Source organism: Protopterus annectens, chromosome 8.part0 (genome assembly GCF_019279795.1).
Source record: "Protopterus annectens isolate FY-2018-M chromosome 8.part0, PAN1.0, whole genome shotgun sequence".
Taxonomy (NCBI): Eukaryota; Metazoa; Chordata; order Ceratodontiformes; family Protopteridae; genus Protopterus; species Protopterus annectens.
The window spans coordinates 1,886,909,554-1,886,930,360 of NC_056741.1; the positions used below are offsets into that span (position 1 = coordinate 1,886,909,554).

General features: G+C 41.9%; 1 protein-coding gene across 1 annotated transcript in view; it reads left to right on the forward strand.

Moving 5' to 3' along the window:
* The window catches only part of KCTD19 (potassium channel tetramerization domain containing 19), a 955,229-nt gene that overhangs the window by 313,109 nt on the left and 621,313 nt on the right, over window positions 1-20,807 (forward strand). Inside the window, 1 exon segment of the mRNA XM_044079536.1 lies at window positions 12,913-12,931. Coding sequence (XP_043935471.1) covers window positions 12,913-12,931 — 19 coding nt within the window.

The window sequence follows — 20,807 nt, forward strand, 5'->3', positions numbered from 1 at the left end:
TCTAGGGGTAGAGTTTTTAGGGTGGACCAATTACAGGATTTGAGTTCAGCTATAAATAGTGTTGGGACGAATTTCTTCTTGTTTCTAACAAGTCTATAAGAAGGAGGGTTTATGGGTGGGCACTTGTGTTTTAGAATATAGGTTATAAGGTGGTCACTGAGGTCATTGGGAAGGGTTCCTGTGATGTAGTTATGTGTGTCTTTATTGGTAAGAATCCAGTCAATGATGCTTTCTTTTTGCTGAGCGTTGCCAATTCTGGTTGGAGATGAAATATTTTGGGAGAAACCATGTAAGTTAATAGAGAGGGGGTTTGTGGGTGCAGAGCAGAGGGACCAGTCAATGTTGAAATCCCCTAGTACTATGGTTTCTTGAGGGCAATTGGAAGCTAGCCAGCTGAGCGATTGCTCAAGGTTTTCTGAATTATTTCCTGGTGGAATATAAATTACAATGAGATTAATAGTTTTTTGGGTGTTTAGGCAAATTTTTAGGGCAATAAGTTCAATATTAGAGATTTTGGGGGGTTGGATGGGATTAGTGATGATGTTTAGTGTATTCTTGAACATTACCGCTAACCCCCCACCCTTTTTTTTAATCCGATCGTCCCTAAGGATGTTATATCCAGGTGGAAGAATTTCTTCGTCCTTGGTGGCTGGTTTGAGCCATGTTTCTGATAGACACATAATGTCAGGGGAATGGGTAGCTAACATGGCATGAAAATTATGAACCTTATTGTTTATACTTCTTAGATTAAGGTGGAGTATAAGGAGGGAGTTGGTAGAAAGTCGGGCAGAATTTAGGGAGTTAGAGTCTACGGCAGTGGTAGGACCTGGATTAGGGTGGATGTCGCCATCTGTGGCGATACATTTTTTCAGGTGGTCTAATAGTCTTTGTAGTTTGAGTAGCAGCTTAAGATTGGATTTAGTTACAGATGCTTTAGGGTGGCGGAGGGTAAGATACACAGTATTGGAACTCAATGTATTGACTGGGCAGAGAGAATGTGTGTTGAGGTGATAGGGAATGTTTGAATGTGTCCTAGTGCAGCTCTTGGGGAAGGGAATCCCCAAGAGTGCTTGGTTTTCATACCTGGTTAGATAGTAAGGAATAAGTAGGAGTACTACTGTTGGAGGGATGAGAGAATATGTGATTTTACCCATGGTGTGCGAGAGGAGAGCCAGTGGGTAGAAGGAGGCAGGATACTTTACTTGGTAATTAGGAAGGCCGAGAGTGTGGGAGGAGTAGTGGCAAATTAACAGGTGATTGGGATTGGACAAGAGAAAGGGGGATGGGCTAACTGTCTAATAAATGTAGAGGTAGTGGGGGCGGGTGGGATATGGGGGCAGGGTGGGGCGCGGAGCGAGCCCGAGCGAAGCGAGGGCGAAGCGGAGCGGGGAATACACCGCCAGGAGTCTACAGGGTCTTAAAGGTAGCTGTATGTAGTTGGAACAGGCTTTATTAAAGTAAACTACCTTTCTGGGAGAAAAAAGTTGTATTTTCTGGGAATATGCTTTATGTAGCCAGATTGTACTGAGGTACTGACTAATACCTGCCAACGGAACGCTTCCCTGATAGGCAATAGTATAATAAGGATAATTCTTTTACCCAAATGTCCCTTTTTCAGGTTACAACTGTTTCAGTTTAATTTTTTACTGTTTAATACAGTCGCACTGGGTAAGGGTCCTTAGATCAGTATGTCCTGGGAGCCACGCGGTGAGGGATAGTAAGGGGGCTTCCTGGAATAAACAGTGAAAAAGACAGCAGTTAAACTCCTAACAGAGTAATATTTATAGCAGATGTACAATACGAGTGCAGTCAAAACTCAGAATACATTGCATCGCATACAAACATGATGTATAAGAACCAAAGAAACACCTACACAATGTTATTAAACTGTAATATATGCTACGCTGGCCCAAGCTCAACTTGGCTATAATTAGTTCGCAAGCTTCACTATTTCTACTGTGGATATCAGTAACACAAACATCAGTAGCTGTTAGTAGCACAGACGCCAGTACAAAACTTCATCTATTACAATTTAAGTAAACGCCAACACGACACTACATTAGTAGACGCCAGTAATTCAATTCTGCACTGGTGTTAACTCTAAGACCTAAAGATCAGTATCGCCACTTTAAAAGAGACGCCAGAAGTATAGAACTATGCTGGTTATTGCTTCAAGTATGTTGTAACATTATATTTGCTATTACAGAGGTAGCGTTGAGGAACTTAAACAAGTTAAACAGTTTACAAGCTTGTATTGTACCTTCATGTAAGGATGAGCGTCCGGGCAGGTAAATAGGGCAGTACCTGTTTGATTTAGGTTTAAAAAAATGGCGGAAAAAAGATAGGGCTTACAATACCTCGCTGACGTCAGGGTAGGCCCGCCAGGAGTCTACAGGGTCTTAAAGGTAGCTGTATGTAGTTGGAACAGGCTTTATTAAAGTAAACTACCTTTCTGGGAGAAAAAAGTTGTATTTTCTGGGAATATGCTTTATGTAGCCAGATTGTACTGAGGTACTGACTAATACCTGCCAACGGAACGCTTCCCTGATAGGCAATAGTATAATAAGGATAATTCTTTTACCCAAACAAAAGTGTTTTATCCTAGGTGCCAGCTAAGATACCTTGACTAATATGTTAGTTTACAAGAAGCCAAACCAAATAAGTAGTATATAAATAAATATATGTGTTAAAAATTATGACGTAGTAAAATTCATAAACCTTGACACAAGGTGAACAAGAACTAAGATTAAAGTGTTATAGCAATGGACCCTTATTATGTTTATGTCTCAATGCTTAGCTGGCACCTAGGATAAAACACTTTGGTTTGTTAGTTAATGAATTTTGTATCAGACAATTGTCTGACTTTCTACGAGATATTTTGGGCACTATAAATATTTGTATATATTTAACTAACTTTTTGTTTATTGTAGTGACATGTTTTTATTAAGAACAGTATCTTACACATATATTTTTAACAGAGGGCATTTTTAAATGATTTTACTATGAAAATAGTATTATGACAGCAGCTTGTGTGTGCATAGTGCGTGGTTTTGGTACAGTGGTTCTTTAAATGTACGATTTTACTTAACCACGTCATGCACCTTTTTGTGTATTTAATTGGCGTTTTTTTCAAAAAGTGGTTTTACTCTGAAGAAGCTGTGGTGATACTACGGCGAAAACGCTCTTTTTTTGGCACAAATAAAAGCGTTACTTTTAGTACGTCTTTTGGACTTATTACCTTAACAACTTGCAGAACCTACGACTAGAGCCTAGCCTTTACTAGACTGGGAGGTGGCGTTCTTTTTGTGTTTTAACAATTCATAAGTAAGAATCAGCCTGCCTGCCCTTGCAGGCCATTTTAAGCCTAGCTAGCTTCCCTTTTGGTGCTTGAATTAACCTGTCCTGTTTGGTATTAGATTAGTGCTACCATCCCACGGTCGATAATTATATATTACCCCTAGTCAGAATAACTAGGATTATACCATGTATATTTGGGGGGGGCATGCATGGGATAAATCATTTAGGAGCTGCCTCTGTCCATTAGTAGTTCAGGGGGCAGTCCTGGGGTAAATTTTCTGTCTCCCATCCATCGATGCAAGTTGCTGTTGAATATGGAGAGGGATGAACATTAGTTTACATAGGTGGGGAGTTAGTTACAGAGCAGTGGCACCTCTTCAAGTTATACCTGTCCCACCAAACGATTCTGTTGATGTTGCAGAAGAGGCTTAGATCCCCTAGGTCAAGTATTTCTGATGCCATTTGACTTGATGATGTGCAGTAAATCCATCAGTAATGGGTCAAAGGATGCCTTATATGTCAAACACAGATCACCTGTTTTGTAAGATACAGAGTATAGTGACTGGACTTTTGAGTAGGGCAATGTAGGACATATTGTTTTAGCCTTGTATCCTTTTAGTAAGGTATCTCTGTGGGCATTCCAGTTGTTACATGTGCCTGGATGGATACATACTAAATGGGGCATTATACTCAGTGACTGTCCAAATGAAGGCTGAGTAAAGGAGGACAATGACATTCCTAGATCTAGATACAATCCCTTTGTTTATACACTGTGCTATACAGAAGGGCTTTCTGATGACAATGGACACATGATGGTTAAAAGTCAGGTGACTCTCCGCATAAGTTTCCTAATCCAGAACATATGGGTCAAGTAGATGACTTCCCAAAGGATATGACAAAACATTTTTTTTTCATTTAGTTTCAGGCACCAGTTGTTTATTTGGGACAAACTTTCATGTAGGATGACTAAGTCATATCGGGATTCAATGACTGCTTTTAGCTTGCAGTCATCTGCAAACTTAGTCTGCCAGAGCCATTTGGTATTGGCTTTTACTTTAGAGAAGTAGATGCCAAACTGGAAATGTCCCAGTACAGAACCCTGGGGGACTCCACTGATCATTTTGTGGAGGTAACTCCCCTATTTGTTTTCCTGCATCCTGTGTGTGAGCCAGTTGTCAATTCAGTAGGTGCCATATGGGTTTATTCTTTGTTTATTTAGCTCTTGTACTATGCCTAAGTGGGGAATTGTGTCAAGCTTTTTGGCTAGGTCAAGATATGTGAATGTTCATAGGTTCATAGGTAGATATTAGGCTGTCTGCCCTAGGGCATTTATAAGCCTAGCCAGAGTATATTGGCTTCCGCCTCCCTATTAGATAAGCCTACTGTGCCTCTGTAAAGTAGGTCACAGAAGGTACCCTTTTAAGATTAGTTTACTGTGCCTCTGTCTAGCAGGGACACAAAAGAGATCCCAGGGGTAAATTTGCGATTTCCCATCCACGCGTCCAGATTTCGCTTGAAGAGGGTCAGCGAGGGGCTATGTCTAACATGAATTGGGATTCTATTCCAGAGTGAGGGGAGCCTCTGGGAAATTAATCTGTCCCTCCAGCATGTCCTATTTATTTTTGTGCTGAGGTTTAGGTCCCTGGAGCGTGTAGCTCTAAGGGACTTGGATTTTTTGAGGTGGAGCATGTCCATTAATTCTGGATTTGACATGGCTTTGTATGTCAGGCATAGATCGCCTCTGAGTAGGCGGTAAGCAACTGAGTAGAGCTGGAGTTTCTTTAGTCGAGCTGCATAGGACATCTGTTTGTAGCCCATGATCCTCTTGGTGAGGTACTTTTGGGGTCTCTCCAGTTGCTGCAGGTGTCGGGTAAGGTACATCCCAAAAGGGGCATTGTATTCAATTATGGACATGATGAGTGATGAGTAGAGGGGCAAAATGACCTCTCTTGATCTAGATGCGAACCCTTTCGTGATAAGGTGGGCTATATAGAAGGTCTTTCTAACCACTTTGGCAACGTGATTATCAAAGGAGAGATTACTATCTACGTTTGTCCCCAAATCTCTAATTACTTCTTCCGTACTTAATGGATTACCACCTATGTGGTAATTTGTGGGCACCTTGTTTTTTCCAAAGGGGATGACTGTGTACTTTTTAGCATTTAGCTTGAGGCCGTGGCTCTGGCACCAAGCATCCGTCTCTGTGAGACCCTTTTGGAGGATGCTTGTGTCAGCTGGAGATTCGATTATGGCCCTCAGTTTGTAGTCATCTGCAAACTTTGTCAGCCATAATCCCCCCGTGTTAGCCTGAACCTCAGAGAAGTATACACTGAACAAGAGAGGTCCCAGGACTGAGCCCTGTGGGATGCCACTTGTAACTGGATTGGATTCGGACATGGCACCTGCGATTCTGACCATGTGGGTTCTATCTCTGAGCCAGTTTGCAACCCATCTTGTGATATAGGGGTTGATATATAGGGGTTGATATTTAAGCTGGTAAACTTATTTATGATGCCTGAGTGGGGTATTGTGTCGAAGGCTTTTGCGAGGTCCAGGTAGGCTGTGTGGACTACCTTACCCTCATCTATGGCTTTGGTAACTGTTTCAAAGAAATCAACTAGGTTTAAGAGGCAAGATCTGCCCTTAAAGCCGAATTGGGTAGGGTCCAGTGTCTGGAGTGGGAGCACTGTAGCTGTACGTCATTCTTTGGGTACATATCCTGTAGTAAGGCTAAGTTTGAACAGTGACTTAATGTGAGGGTTCAGTTCTTCTTGGAGCTCATGTAAGACACAGCCTGGGACACCGTCCGGTCCCATAGATGCTGTGTTTTTTGCTTTGGAGAGGGCAGCTTTCACCTGTGCATCTGTGATGTCAGGGAGGTTACATTCAGTTGGGATAGGCATTTGCTCTTTTGGGGGGGAAGGGGGGGAGAAGTTTGCGCTGAATCTGTCTGCCAGGATGTTGGCTATGTCTGTAGGTTCAGTATATTTTGCACCGTTATGCAACAATTCAGAGCATATCTGGGAGTTTCCACCCATGTTCCTGACATAACTAAAGAAGGCCTTGTGATTATCTTTAGTGTCTAGGGAAATTTTTCTTTCAAAGCTGGCCTTTGATGATTTTATGAGGGATCGAAGTTTCTTGCTAATACTGATCAGAGATGCCTTCCCTTTTTGGGATTTTGCTCTGTTATGTAGTAGCTTCCTCCTTCTGTTGTATAGCTTATTTATGGCCGGGGTCCACCAGACCGGTCTCCTGTTTTTGGAGGACTGAGTCTTGGTTTTATTTGGGATAGCACGATTCATGCATTCCTGCAGGTGCTCATAGAATGCATTTGTAAAGGATTCTGCGGATTGTGCTGTATTATCCTCTGGCCCAGGGGCTTTGAAGGATTCCACTTCAGTCTTGAGAAGTGCAAAGTTGGCTTTTGAGAAATTCTTTACAGTGATTTCCTTGGCTGGGGGTGAGGACGGGATATGGATGTCCAGGGAAATTTGTTTATGGTCTGATCTTACCAATGAGGGGTTTACCTCTGGTGTGGAACATAGAGTCCCCATGTTGGTGATGACCAGGTCCAATATGTTGTTCCCTCTTGTGGGAGTGGTGACCAGTTGTTCCATTGCGTTAGAGTTTATAAATTCAAGGAACCATTGGGCAAGGGTGTTTGGGCTTGAGTAGTTTTTCCAGTCAATGCTTGGGTAGTTTAAGTCACCCAATAACATAGTGTTTGGAGAGACCTTCATATTCTCCAGTGTTCTCAGGAATGCCAAGTGGGGTTCCTGTAATAGGGAGGGTGTTCTGTAGCAGGCTACAAACTGAAAGGCAGTTTTGCCTGCTGTTAGTTGCACATGGATGGTTTCCGATGCTTTGTGCAGTGCCACTAACCTGGAGGTGTAGGTATCTTTGATGAATATAGATACTCCCCCTCCTTTTGTGCTTCGGTCCGAGTTTTGGGGCCAAAACGCATGGTATGAGTTATAACCTGGTAGTGCTGGGGTGCTCTCAGGAGCCTTGAACCAGGTTTCTGTTACTGCACAGACATCAATTTTCTCCATACTGAGGAGAGCCTCGAGTGCGTGCATCTTGAGGTTTAGACTTCTGGCATTGAGTCGCATTACCTTTAGTTTTTTTATTCTTGGGTTGTCTATGGAGGTGGGTTTGTCCTTTGAGCCTTGCCTAAAAAAGGCACTATAGGGGTGGCAAGAGCCTTGGCCAGTATACGAAAGTGCAAGCCGTCCCTAGCGAAGCAACGTGGCTTGTCGAGCATGTCATCCCAGGCAGACAGACACTGGATCCCCTTTGAAGGACACCAATACTTTAGCCAATTGTTGAAACTGATCATTTTGTCTTTATACTGTGGCATCATTCTTGGTGAGGGCAAGATGCTACTCAAGGTCAGGGTCATACCAGCCTGGGCTACATGGTCAGAGAGCTCCTCTATGTCTCTTTTCATGTAGTCCAGGGAGGTATGTCTCAGGTCATTCACACTAGCATGGACAATGACGGAGTCATACTTGTACTTGCTTTGGAGTGACCTGAGTGCTTGCATTATGTGGCGGATCCTGGCACCTGACAGGCAGCTTACAGTGACCTTCTCCTTGTTCAATCTGGTGAGCGGGATGTCAGTGTGCCGGACAGTAGAGTCCCCTATAACAAGTGTATCTGGTGTGTTGTTTGGCCTTAAGGGCTGTGACTGTGAGGCACACTGATTTTGTGAGATATGTGATTCGTGGGTATTGTTGAGGGGTGGCTGTTGCTTGGATATCTGCTTAGGAAGTCTTTGCTGTTTAGGCAGATTTTTATTTAGAGCCTCCGAGTATGTTTTTGTGTGTTTATGTGTTGGGTATGCAGATGCAATAGGTCTGTGTGAGACTGGATTTGTGGTGTGGGTGGTTACATTTTCCTCCTGACTGACTGTGCCAGTCTTGGGTTGAGAGAGATCTGCCTCCAGTTTGGCTGTGTAACTGCATCTCTCACATGTATTAGAGTTTGTTGGAAGGAGGAGAGGGTTGTCTGTGTACATAAGGCAATTGTAACATTGCCTCAAAATTCCCAGATTCTCCAGCTGGACTGGAGAGTAACCTTGAAACTGACCCTTGGACATACCAGATTAGTATAGGGAACTGTTTTTTTACTGATCAGATTAGGGAAGGGAACTGATTTTTCACTTGATCAGGAAGGACCAATCGGGAGCCTAATACTTATGAGAAGTCAAGGAGGGTGTAGTGCTTTAGTTAGTTAGTGTTTCCTTATAAGAGCTGAGCAAGTGCAGGGCTTTAGAAAGAGAATAGAGTGATTACTTTGAGAGTTTGAACAGTTCTAAGGGAAAAAGTGAAGAGCAGACTTTGTGGAACCTGGAACAGTTTAAACCTGTTTAGGTGGCGCTGCCCGACGCTGCTCAGTGCGCAAAACTGCGCAAAAAGAGAGTTGTAGGGTTTTAAGAGAGAGAGAGATCAAGGAGTTTAGAATTGACCCAAAATGGCCAATAAAACTACAGCTTCTAGGTAGTAACCACTCCTCCAGGGACAGGCAGGCTGTTAAGTATTAACCACTCCCACTGGTGAACACAGAGACTTCCCTTTAGCCCAAGCAGGCACTGGTCTTCTAGAAACTTCCAAACAGTTCAGGACAGCAAATCTGTAATTGAACTTTCTTAACTTTCAGAAAGTGGGAAAAAAGCAAGATTTTTTTTTTCTTTTTGTTGTAGTTTAAAGGTAGCAGAGATACACAAGCAGCAAAATGTGTCAAACCATTTCTTTGGAGACCTTTTCAAAATAGTCCAGCAAGCTAAATAAGCATAATTTGCCCTTGACAAATCCAAACTGAGACAGGTCCAGTATTTGGTAGTTTCCTATGTCCTTATTAATTAGCTCCATAATAAGTCTTTACATGGCTGTGCATATGAGACTCCAGCTTCACTCTCCTCTTCCCTCCAATATTCTCAGATCAAATACCCACATCTACCCCAAAAAAAAATATCTCACAAGAAAAAATTTTCAAGGCATTATCAAATGCCAAGAACACTACATGTGTGGAGCCAGATAACATACTGGGCTGCATGCTGGCTAGTCTGGAACTTATTGTCAGACCCTCTATTCAACATTATCCACAAAACAGGCTCAAAACAGGTTTTGTTTCAGATGAATGGAGGACAGCAACAGTCAATCCCTTGCACAAAGGCAGGGGCTATAATTGACCTGGGTAATTACAGACCCATAAGCCTGACCAGCCTTATCTGTAAGGCTATGGAAATGATCATTTATAGAGCTAATAAACAGGGATATAGGTAATCTACAGACTCTCAACCCAATGCAGTCTGGATTCTTCAAGGGCAAGATCTTCCTGCTTAGCCTGGTTGATGTCTTCAGAAAAGTCACTAAGGCAATGAATGAGGGCAGATCAGAGCACACTGCCTCTCGGGACCTTGCAAACATATTCTGTACCACCCCACACTTGGGCATCATAGACAAACGCACAAAACTCCCCCAGTTAAATATTAACCTCTGTGTAACTTATTGGATAAGAAATTTTCTCAGAAAGAGAACACAAGAAGGCATAGTACCTTCTTCAAAAAACCTGCCACTAGTGAAGTGCCCCAGGGTTCAGTCCTTGGGCCACTTCCTTTGGTACTTACGTCTCATAGGTAAAAAATAATGTGAAAGGATTGTAGCTGATCAAGTTTGCAGATTTGCATAGTTGATGCCATCACAAATGCCCCTGAGGACATCAGGATCCTTCAGGAGGGTCTGTTGCAAATAGTCAATGCCAAAACCATGAAATGAAACTTATTGCCAAGAAATGTATAATTGTATTCTTTGGCAAGCACAACTTCCTTTGTAACTATCACATTGAACCCCCCCCCCCCCTCGATAAAATTGATCCTGTAGTTAGAGACCTGGGAACTGATGCTGACAATGAGTTGTCCTTTGATCACCACTTATCTACTATTCTAACGAAGTCCTTTTTCATCACACACCTTATATCTAAGTGTATAGCGGTCAGATCCAGGGACATAATACTTCCTCTGTACTCGGCACTCGTTAAACCAGCTACTGAGTATAATGCCCTTTTCAGTACGTACCTGTAGAAACACTTGTCAGAGCGGCATTGACTACAATGCTCCCTCACTAAAAAATCAAGGGCCTAATTCTTGCAAACGATGCAGACCTTCTCAAAGCCTTGTTTGTCTTTTCAGTATCATACAGGCTACATTGTGACAGAGTGGCAACATCTGCCTCTTATATACAACTGTACAAGGCCCTGTTCTGTCAGATCTATTACACATTCAGAAGTCCAGTGATACCAGAAATACCAAGTCAGGGGACCTTATGTGCTTTTTCAAAATTTACAGAACATGCTGGAAGGATAGGTATATATCACGGAGAATACTGCTTCTATGGAATCATTTTCTCTTGCTCGATTCAAATGTATCTTGGAGAAATGGATGAGTAACTGCAAATTTTCTCCTGGTTTAGCAGCAATGGCCGTCATGTGCAGGGGAACATGTAATTACACCAACCTGTATTTGTTCAGCCCATCATTGAAGATTAATATTGAAAATATAAGGTCTTATAATTGCTGTGGGAATATAGAGCTAGGCTTCTAAATATCCTCACATAGTAAGCATCTATGAACCTGTGCTTCTCCTTTGAATTTGAAGTTCATAATTGCAAAGCACACTTTATCTCCATTTCTACCAAATGGCATAAGAAAAGTAAAATGTCTCTTATAGTATATGTTTTTCCTTCTCTCCCCAAAAAGTAAAGGATAATTTGCCCTCACCTGTAATAAGCAGATATTATCTTAATAGCTGTCCCACTATATTAAGCATTTTCTGTACATAGTGAGTGTTTATTATTTCTGCCTTAGATATGAAAACTCCTTGTTTCTAATCTCATCCTTTGTCTTTTTGTTTTGTGTGTGTTTTTTTTTAAATATTTCTTATATGTATTAGTATCATTATCATTTTTAGTTCTTCAGCAATTTTCACCTGATGTTTTTATTTTAATTTTTTATTTATTTATGTTTTTATGGATAATAAAATCTTAAATCAAAAAATATAATTGACCTGTCATCTGGTGAAGAGTGATGTTCTTCATACCACATTGCTGCAGTCCTAACACTTGGGTAGTCCGCTGTCCCAGTCGGCCCGAATACCAAAGTATATGGCTGACGTCGGTCAAGGCGCATTAGTCTGACGTCAGGACGTCAGGGTACAAATGCGCATGACCGACGTCATATCCTCAGTCTTTTTTGCCGCATGGTCCGATGCAGAAGCAGTTTTGCGAGTGCAGGTTGGCGTTCTGAAATTTTCTGAAGTCGGAGTTTCACACCGAATCAAAGTTGGCTAAGTACCCCGTTGGAATATTTTGGTTTTTCTTGCCTCAGTATTTAACCGGATGTCAGAAAAAGTGAATAACTGTATTTCTTGTGGGAAACAGATACCTCATAGGGATTACCATACCTTGTGTATACCTTGTTTAGGGCCTGAGCACGACGTTGTTGGATGTCGCTCTTGTGCTAGATTTAACAAACGCACTATAAAGAGAAGGTTAGACTGTGCCAGGTTAGTTTTGGGAAGCGTTGTAATTATAAAATGCCGCCGGATGCTCCGGCGCCCGATCAAAAAGCGCCAAGGACAAAGCAGTAAAGCCTAGGTTGGAAGAACCGTCAGTCCCGGACGTCGGTTCTTTAGAAGGCTCAGTGGAGCCGGAGGTTCTGCCAGAAGTTTCTTTGGAGTCTCAGGGAGAGACTTTACTGTTACAAGATGTGTCTTCTCAGGAGGTAGGCCAGGCTGAAGGGGCTTCTCAGGTGCTGTTCTCCCTCTCTTCCTAAGGTGGTTAGGCCCTCCCTTCTGTTTCCAAGGCTTCTTTGAGAGGCAGGCCAGGTTTATCTTCAGTGGGGTCTCTCCTACTTCTTCAGGATCTTTGCCTAAGAAACATATGCTTAAAATGGCAGAAGATTTGATTACTATGATTAGAGGTTCTATGCCCCCTCCTGATAAGAGGCCTAGGGTGGAACCTGAGCTTGAGAGTTTTGAGCAGTGTTCGAGGCTTCTGAGTCTTCGGCTGAAGACTTGCAGGAGTATCCTCCTTATTCTGATTCTGATGTGGATGATTCTACTCCTTGCTTCTCCTCCTGAGGATTTCTCTTTTTCAGAGACTCTTCATTCCATGAGGGAGCATTTTAAATGGGAAGGCCAAGATTTCTCTGATTCCAGGAAGAGGCTTAGGGAATTTTTGTTTTACCCCAGCATAGGCCTTTAGCTATACCTCCTGTTCTGGATGTGGTGGAAGATGTTTTGCAGAGGCTTCCCTGAACCCTGATTCTTTGCCTCCTGCCCCAGTTAAACCAGATAGATATTATAGGGTGCCTGAAGCTCATAAGTATCTTTTTAAGAGTCCTAGGGCAGACCCAGAAACTGTTTCTCAGGGGCCTAAAGGTGTTAAGGCTTCTGTTGTTAAAAATCCTGTTCCTCCTGATAAAGAGGCAAGGGCTTTGGATAGATGGGGAAAGAAGGTGTATACTTCTTCCACTTTAGCCATGAGGGCTTTGAATTGCCAGTTCCACATGTTAAAATATCAAAATTATCTCCTTTCACAATTGAAGTCTAAGGTGGATGCTCTGGCGGAAGGTATTGAGTGTAAAGAGTTGCAGGATTTAGTTCATGTGTCAGAACAGGTGGGTAAGCATTCCTTGCAATGTGGTTTTGATGCTGTGCAGGCCTCTTCGAGGGTGGCTGCCACTGGTTCTGTTCTTCGTAGGCACGCCTGGCTAAGGGATCAGAATTTAGCTGAGCATGTTAAGACAAGGATTTTGGATGCTCCGTTGCAGTCTGACATGTTGTTTGGTTCGCCTGTGGAAGCTGTTTTAAAGAAAATGGAGGACAAGGCTAAGTCTATGCAGACTGTTAAAGATTTTTTGCAGGTTCAGCCTCCAAAGTTTAGTAGAAATTGGCCTACTAAGGGATGGACATATCCTGCTTATGATTCCCAGTCTAGGGGTAGGTCTAGACGTGGTAGGGGCAGAGCTCAAGGTTCTTTTAGGCCTAGAACAGGGAGTTTACCTGCTCAGTCTTCTGGTGAGGGCAGGGGTCAGTCCTTTCGTAAACAGACCCAATGACCTGCCTTTTCAGCTGCCAGTGCTTTCTCGTCTGGCAGCACCTTTGGGAGGAAGGCTGGCACTTTTCAAAGAAAATTGGAGTTTAATTACCCAAGACAGATGGGTATTGGATATCATTCACCACGGTTACAGGTTTTATTTCCATACCTTGCCTCCTTTCAAAGGCATGCCAGACATTCCTCCTCTACAAAGAAAAGAGGCTCACAAGCAAATTTCGCTGTTACTCCAAATAGGGGCCATTCAGCCGGTTCCTGTGCCAGAAAGGGGCCTAGGATTTTATTCTCACCTGTTCCTAGTACCAAAGAAGGGGAACACGTGGAGACCAATTTTGGATTTATCTATCCTCAACACTTATCTAGACATTCCCAAGTTCAAAATGTTGACGTTACAACAGCTTTTACCTCTGCTGGGCAAGGATCACTGGATGGTAACTTTAGATCTCAAGGAGGCTTACCTTCATGTACCTATCAGACTAAGTTGCAGGAAGTATCTGCGTTTTCGAGCTGGGAATTCCCATTATCAGTTCTCTGCATTGCCCTTTGGCTTATCTACTGCGCCCAGAGTATTCACAAAGGTTCTGGCTCCAGTGATAGCTTACTTCAGGCTAAAAGGAATACAAATCTATCCTTACTTGGACGACTGCCTGATTCTGGCTCAAGAAAAGGAAGACCTTTTACAGCATTTGGAATATGTGATAGCAGTGCTAAGATGCCTGGGGTATTATGTGAACGAAATAAAGTCCAGTCTAGTACCCTCTCAAGACATGTGCTTTCTGGGTGTGAGACTGAATATAGCAACCCAGATGGCCTTTTTAACCCCGGACAAACAAAAGAATCTTTCCCTTTACTTCCATCAACTATCTCTTCAGTCCGGGCTGACTGCAAGGACAGTCCTTCAAGCCTTAGGGTTCATGGCATCTTGTATTCTGGTGCTTCCCAATGCCAAACTGCATATGAGGAAGCTGCAATGGTATCTCAAAAATGTATGGACACAGCACTGCCAGGATTTGGACACTGTCATTCAAATAATACCTTGCATTCAGAAGGAATTTTTGTGGTGGGCTCAGGAATGTCACCTAAACAAGGGACTCTCTGTGACCCAGCCAGAGGCGAGTCAGATTCTAACGACAGATGCCTCAGACTTAGCTTGGGGAGCTCATCTGAATGGAAAGTGGATACAAGACAAGTGGCGTGCCAGACTACAGCATCTACATATCAACATGAAGGAGATGTTAGCAGTCCAGTTTGCATTAATGGCTTTCAAGGAGTTACTTCTTCCAGGGCAGGTGTTGATTCTAACAGACAACACAACTGTCATGTGGTACATCAACAAACAAGGGGAACACATTCTTACCTCTATGCAGGCAAGCAATGATTTTATGGGAGACTGCGCTCAGCTTGCAACTAACTCTTCAGGCAAGGTTTCTGCCGCGAGCACAGAACTCCTTAGCAGATGTGTTAAGCAGACAAATCATGGATCCCCACGAGTGGAAACTGGATCTTCGTGTATTTCGAAATTGACAGTGTCATGGGGAACTCCAGACATAGATCTGTTCGCTTCTCCACTAAACCACCAGCTGCGAAAGTTTTGCACAAAAAGGTTTCATCACACAGCTTGGAAAGTGGATGCTCTTTCTTTCAGTTGGACAAATCTTCATGTGTATGCCTTTCCACCTCTGCCTCTTCTCCCAAAGGTACTCCTAAAAGTCAGACAAGACAAGCCAAGGATGATTTTAATAGCTCCAGATTGGCCTCGGCAACACTGGTACCCATTACTGAGGAGTCTGGTAAGGAAGCCTCCATGGCCTTTACCTTTGATTCCACACCTATTGTCTCAGAGGGACGGTCATCTACTCAATGTCAAGCTAAACTCTCTTCATCTAACAGCCTGGCATATTCTGTTTTGAAACACAGCAGGTCTCAACTTCCTCAACAAGTTTTGAATGTGATTATGGAAGCCAGAAGACCTAGTACAAGGAAAGTGTACGCAGAAAAATGGAAGAGATTTTTATTTTGGAGTGCAGCAAAGAATTTGGAGGTTTCTGAGCCTAATTTGAGTGTGGCTCTTCAATATCTGACTGAGTTATTGGACAAAGGGTTGTCTTTCTCTTCCATTAAGATTCATGCTGCAGCAATTTCAGCTCACTATGATTGTGACCCACCATTGTTTTCTCATCCTTTGTTCAAGCAATTTCTTAGAGAGGCAAAGCATATAAGACCCCCACGTAGAGCTCCTACTCCTGCTTGGGATCTCAATTTTGTGTTGGAGAAACTTACTCTACAACCTTTTGAGCCTCCGCCACTGCTGAGTTGAAATATTTGTCATGGAAGACTGCTTTTTTGTTGGCCATTACTTCTGCAAGAAGGGTTTCTGAATTGCAGGCCCTTATGGCGGTTGAGCCTTTTTTGATTTTCCATAAGGATAGGGTATCATTACGTACTAATCCTTCCTTTATGCCTAAGGTGGTTTCTAGTGTGGCTTTGAACCAAACTATTCATTTGCCTACTTTTATGCAGATCCCCAAAATAAGGGGAAAAGATTTTGCACACTTTAGATGTACACAGGCAGTTGCGTTATTATTTAAGCAGGACTAAGGATTTTAGGCAGTCTCAGCAGTTGTTTGTTTCTTTTGCTTTGAGTTCTCAGGGCAAGCCTGTGTCAAAACAAACTATTTCTAAGTGGATTGGGTTTTGCATTGCATTTTGTTATTCCCATCATGGCAAGGAGATTCCAGCTGGGATTAGGCCTCATTCCACTAGGGCTACTGCCACTTCAACAGCATTTCTAAGGGGGGTGGCAACTAAGGATATTTTGGAGGCAGCTACTTGGAGTTCAGTGCATACTTTCTCTAAGCATTACCACCTTCCTCTCTACTCTAAATCTAGGGCTGGTTTTGCCACGGCTATTTTGCAGGGCATGTTGACAGCTCCTGCTTCTTTATGATTTGCCAGCCTCCCTTACCTCTGCTTTGGGATTCTATCCAAGTGTTAGGACTGCAGCAGTGTGGTATGAAGAACATAGTACAGTTTTGTACCTACCATAAATGTAGATGTTCGAAGATCCACATTGCTGCAGTCCAATCCCTCCCTCCTTCCCTCTGTGTTTAGGGGTGGTTGTGTGGGTGGGGTTATACTCTTGTAAATTTGTATATATTGTATATATATATATATTTGGTGCAGGAGTGTTTGGTGTTTTTTGGTTTAGGCCTTATCTTTTTAGGGTCTTCTGACATCTGGGGCAAGAAAAGACTGAGGATATGACGTCGGTCATGCGCATTTGTACCCTGACGTCCTGACGTCAGACTAATGCGCCTTGACCGACGTCAGCCATATACTTTGGTATTCGGGCCGACTGGGACAGCGGACTACCCAAGTGTTAGGACTGCAGCAATGTGGATCTTCGAACATCTACATTTATGGTAGGTACAAAACTGTACTTTTTGTATGTTTGAAGGGTTATGATTGAGATATGCATAAAAGATTTGCAGGTTGCAGTCAGTAACACATTGCTGTTTTAAGTATTTTAATTGCAGTGCACGTAACCGCGGTGGTGGTGCTGCAGTAGCGTTGTCGCCTCACAGTAAGACGCTGTCCGGTTCAATTCTCAGCTAGAACGTCTTCTGCGTGGAGACATGCATGAATGGGCGTACCTTCACTGAAGGTTGTGCATCAGGGCTGGTAACTCGGCACGTAAAAATCAACTACCAATCATTAGCGGACCAGAGTTTCGCTATGACGACCCCTAACCGGGAAAAGCCGAAAAATACAACAAAAATTGCAGTGCACGTAAATTGAGTAAAGCTGCAAAAGAATCTATACATCCTTTTATCAAAAAGTTTTGTAAGAACTGAAGGTATAGTGTCTCATGAGTCAAGTGATTTATGTGGCTATGTGAGAAGGCAGGTGGTTATTTTATATAGACAAGACAACACAAAAGATTTAGGTATAGAGTTTTGAAACATGTCTGATATGAAAAGGGGTGAGTGAACAGCAAATTTAGTGAGAACTTTTAAATTTTAATTATTGCAGATTATTTATTCAACTTTGGCATCATGTAAAAATGTAGCTATTTTTTTAAGTTTGCTAATGTAATTGAATTGCTGAGTGCTAGCAAGTTACCTGACATGAACGAGTACGTTCCTGAGGACATCTGTCTTTATCCTTATAAATTTATTTACAGATGTACTCCATGAATATAAAGCAGTATCTGGATGCTTATGTATGTGTGTGTGTATTCATGTCCATGTATGTGTACACACACACACACACAGACGCACACGTGTATATACATATCTATATATATCTATATATATATATATATATATATATATAGGGTCAAAATCATTTCATTTGGCATTGTTTTTGTTTTTCAGCTAAACATTCCATCCCTGTAAGTTGATCTGAATTTTAGTCGACATTTTAAGTTATAAACTATGTATGTTAGCATACATATAACTGGGTGCTCATTGACAGAATGGGTGACAGCGAAATGTGATCCTGTATTCCATTCAACATCAAAGTTTTAATATTATGTAATAGTGAAATACTGAATGCATGTGGGTAAGGCACTATTCAGAAAAATGATGAATGCATGATAGGGTTTTGGTGATTGGATCACAAAAGGAAACTGTTTCTTTTTGCAACATTTTTTTCTTGTTAATCTTTCATTATGTTGACCTTTGAAATGCTGGCATTGTTCACTTGAATGACAATGCGTTTGCATTTTGATACATTAGGATATATACATGGGGGGATGTAGATAGATAATGTAATATTTGTTTTTACAGAGTTAAGATTTTGTATTCACCTGTCTGAATGAGTTATCTTATCATAGCATTTACATTCTTGGCAGCATGCTATAAGCAAATCTGTTTCTATTAGTGTTTCTTAGTTTTTCAGCCTTTCTGTAGTCATTTCTGTTTAGGAGGCTTTACTCCAAGTGTGTCACATACATATTGCATATTTTACATAATCAGACACAGGAAAATCATGGAAAGTAGGAGCATAAGTGAGAAATTTCTCACTAGTTACATTTGATGACCATGACATTTATCTTGTATTGCTCTGTTGTCAAGTACAGTTGCTGAAAAGGCTAATTCCCCATGTAAAGCAGGGATGCTACCAATGTGGCTGATGGGGAGCTATTGGTTATATGTGCATTAGCAAGGCACCACAGGGCTAAGTGACCAAGCAACTGAGAGTGATGTTAAAAAGACTACTTTTGCTTTTATAAGCAAAATAGAAAAATGTGAAAGGCTGGGTGATGGGCTTAGCATAACTGTTAAGGTCTTTGCTTTACAGATATCAGGTACAGGGTTTCATTCTGAACTGTGGTTATTAGCTAGGCTTGTAATAGTCTACAGACTGATAGCCTAGTATTTACCTATGTTCTTATGATAAGTGTAGGAGAAAGGAGAGTAGTGGGGTAGGAAAATGAATAGCTAGGAAGATGCCTCTGAATAGTCTTCACATAAGGTATGGGATTGGTTTGCATAGCACTGTATGAGCCCCCTACCCTAGTATAGGAAGAACCCCAGTAACAGAGGAAGAACCCAGTCCTATGAAATAAAAAGTTGTAAAAAGTAATGGTGATGAAAGACTGCTGTATCCAGAAGTACTGAAGAGCTTATAGAGGCAAAAAGAAACCTCTGTCAGTGGTGCAGAAGTTGGCTCAGTTCCATTAACATTTATCTAGAGAACCAGTGGTTTTCAGGCACTGAAGAAAACAGCTATGGACTCTGGTGGTGGTATCTCAGATGCCCCTGCCCCCAGCTCCTAAGAAAAGAAAGACAGTTAGAAAGGTGCCTGAAGTGGATTTTTTCTTTATCCTCTTTCCAAAATTATTGATGGAGGACTCTGCTGTGGCCCTTTCAGAGTCCTCAGACCATCTGACTCTCTCTTCTGACCCCTCTGTTTTTGCTCCTAGGGAAGCCACTAATGGTTGGGAGTCTGGCACATACTCTCAGGCTGGACATGTGCCTACCACCAGGAAGAAGGGGGAGAACCACACTTAATAATATTGGAAGAGTCAGACAGCATTCCTCAAGTCCTGGTAAAAGGAGAGTCCATATGCTTGATACAATAAGACGTTTGTCTTTGGACACTGATAAAAAGACAAGTCAAAAGACAAAGCACATCTCTCTGCCTCCGGTTCTGTCCTCATAAGTGTCCTTTGCTAAAGGACTTTTTTTTACAGTCTAGCTTCCCTACTTCTTCACCTCTAAAAAGGAAGAGGTCTTCTTCTCCTAAAGATAGTGACTCCCAATCTGATACTGAAGAGATTGGGATGTACTACATCTTGCAGGTGTCTTCTCCAGACTCCTTAGAGTCAGAAGCTGAAGAAAATATCTCTTCAGATTGTGTTGTAGAAGAAATGTTTTTTCAGATGCTATAGCCAGGAAGAAAAAAAATATTCATATGGAAAGAAAAGGAAATATCTCAGATTCAAAGAAGATGTGACCTTTTAGAGGTAGGGCCCCCTGTAAGAACTGATTTGACAGTAGAATACTGGAATGAACTGGAAATAACTGGAAGAAACTGTAACAAGATTGGAGTGAATATCATTATCTGTTAATTACCCAAACTTTTGCAGAACAGGTGCCAGTATATCCTTTATGGGCCAGATCTTCTTGTACCTTTCAGAATAAAGCTTCCATACATTGTAGTTCAGTTAAGAATGTTTTATTATGTACAGTGGAGGTAAATGTCAACAGTATCCAAATCAAATCTTCATGTCTGTAATGTCTGCACTAATTGTACTTTCCATAAATTCTGTACTCAGAATGTAACAATGCTGATAATTGTAGTTTCTGCACTCATATTCTTATAATTATGCCCATAATTTCTGCACTCACATTCCTATCCTCCTGAATAATATAATTATTTTTTAGTATATTATATTATCAGTATATTATTAATCCCAGAAATTTCCCATACTCTGGAACAAACTCCCTATCTATATAAAACAAAGCTCCTCATTCGCACTCTTCAAGAAAAATCTTGATAATTGGATGGGAAATAGGAAATTCACCCCAGGGATCACCTCTGTGGCTCTGCTCAACAGGGGCACAGGAAAATAATTTTCTTGGGTGGCGAAAGCCAGGGTACCTTTTTGGCTAGGCATGTATAGGCCCTAGGCCCGATAGCCTAGTACCTACCTATGAACCTATAATATTCTGGAATGCTGGATATTTGAACTGACTTCTGCACTGACACTCGAGTGGACTGCACGACAATGACTTTCTGCAACTCATTCCAAACAAACTAATTTAACTGTGTCTGAAGTATCTCCTAATAATAATACCAAAACCATGTAAATTTCTACACAACTCTTTAACCTTGGTTCCCAAGCCTTGTACCATATCAACAAAATGTGTTTATACTCAATGT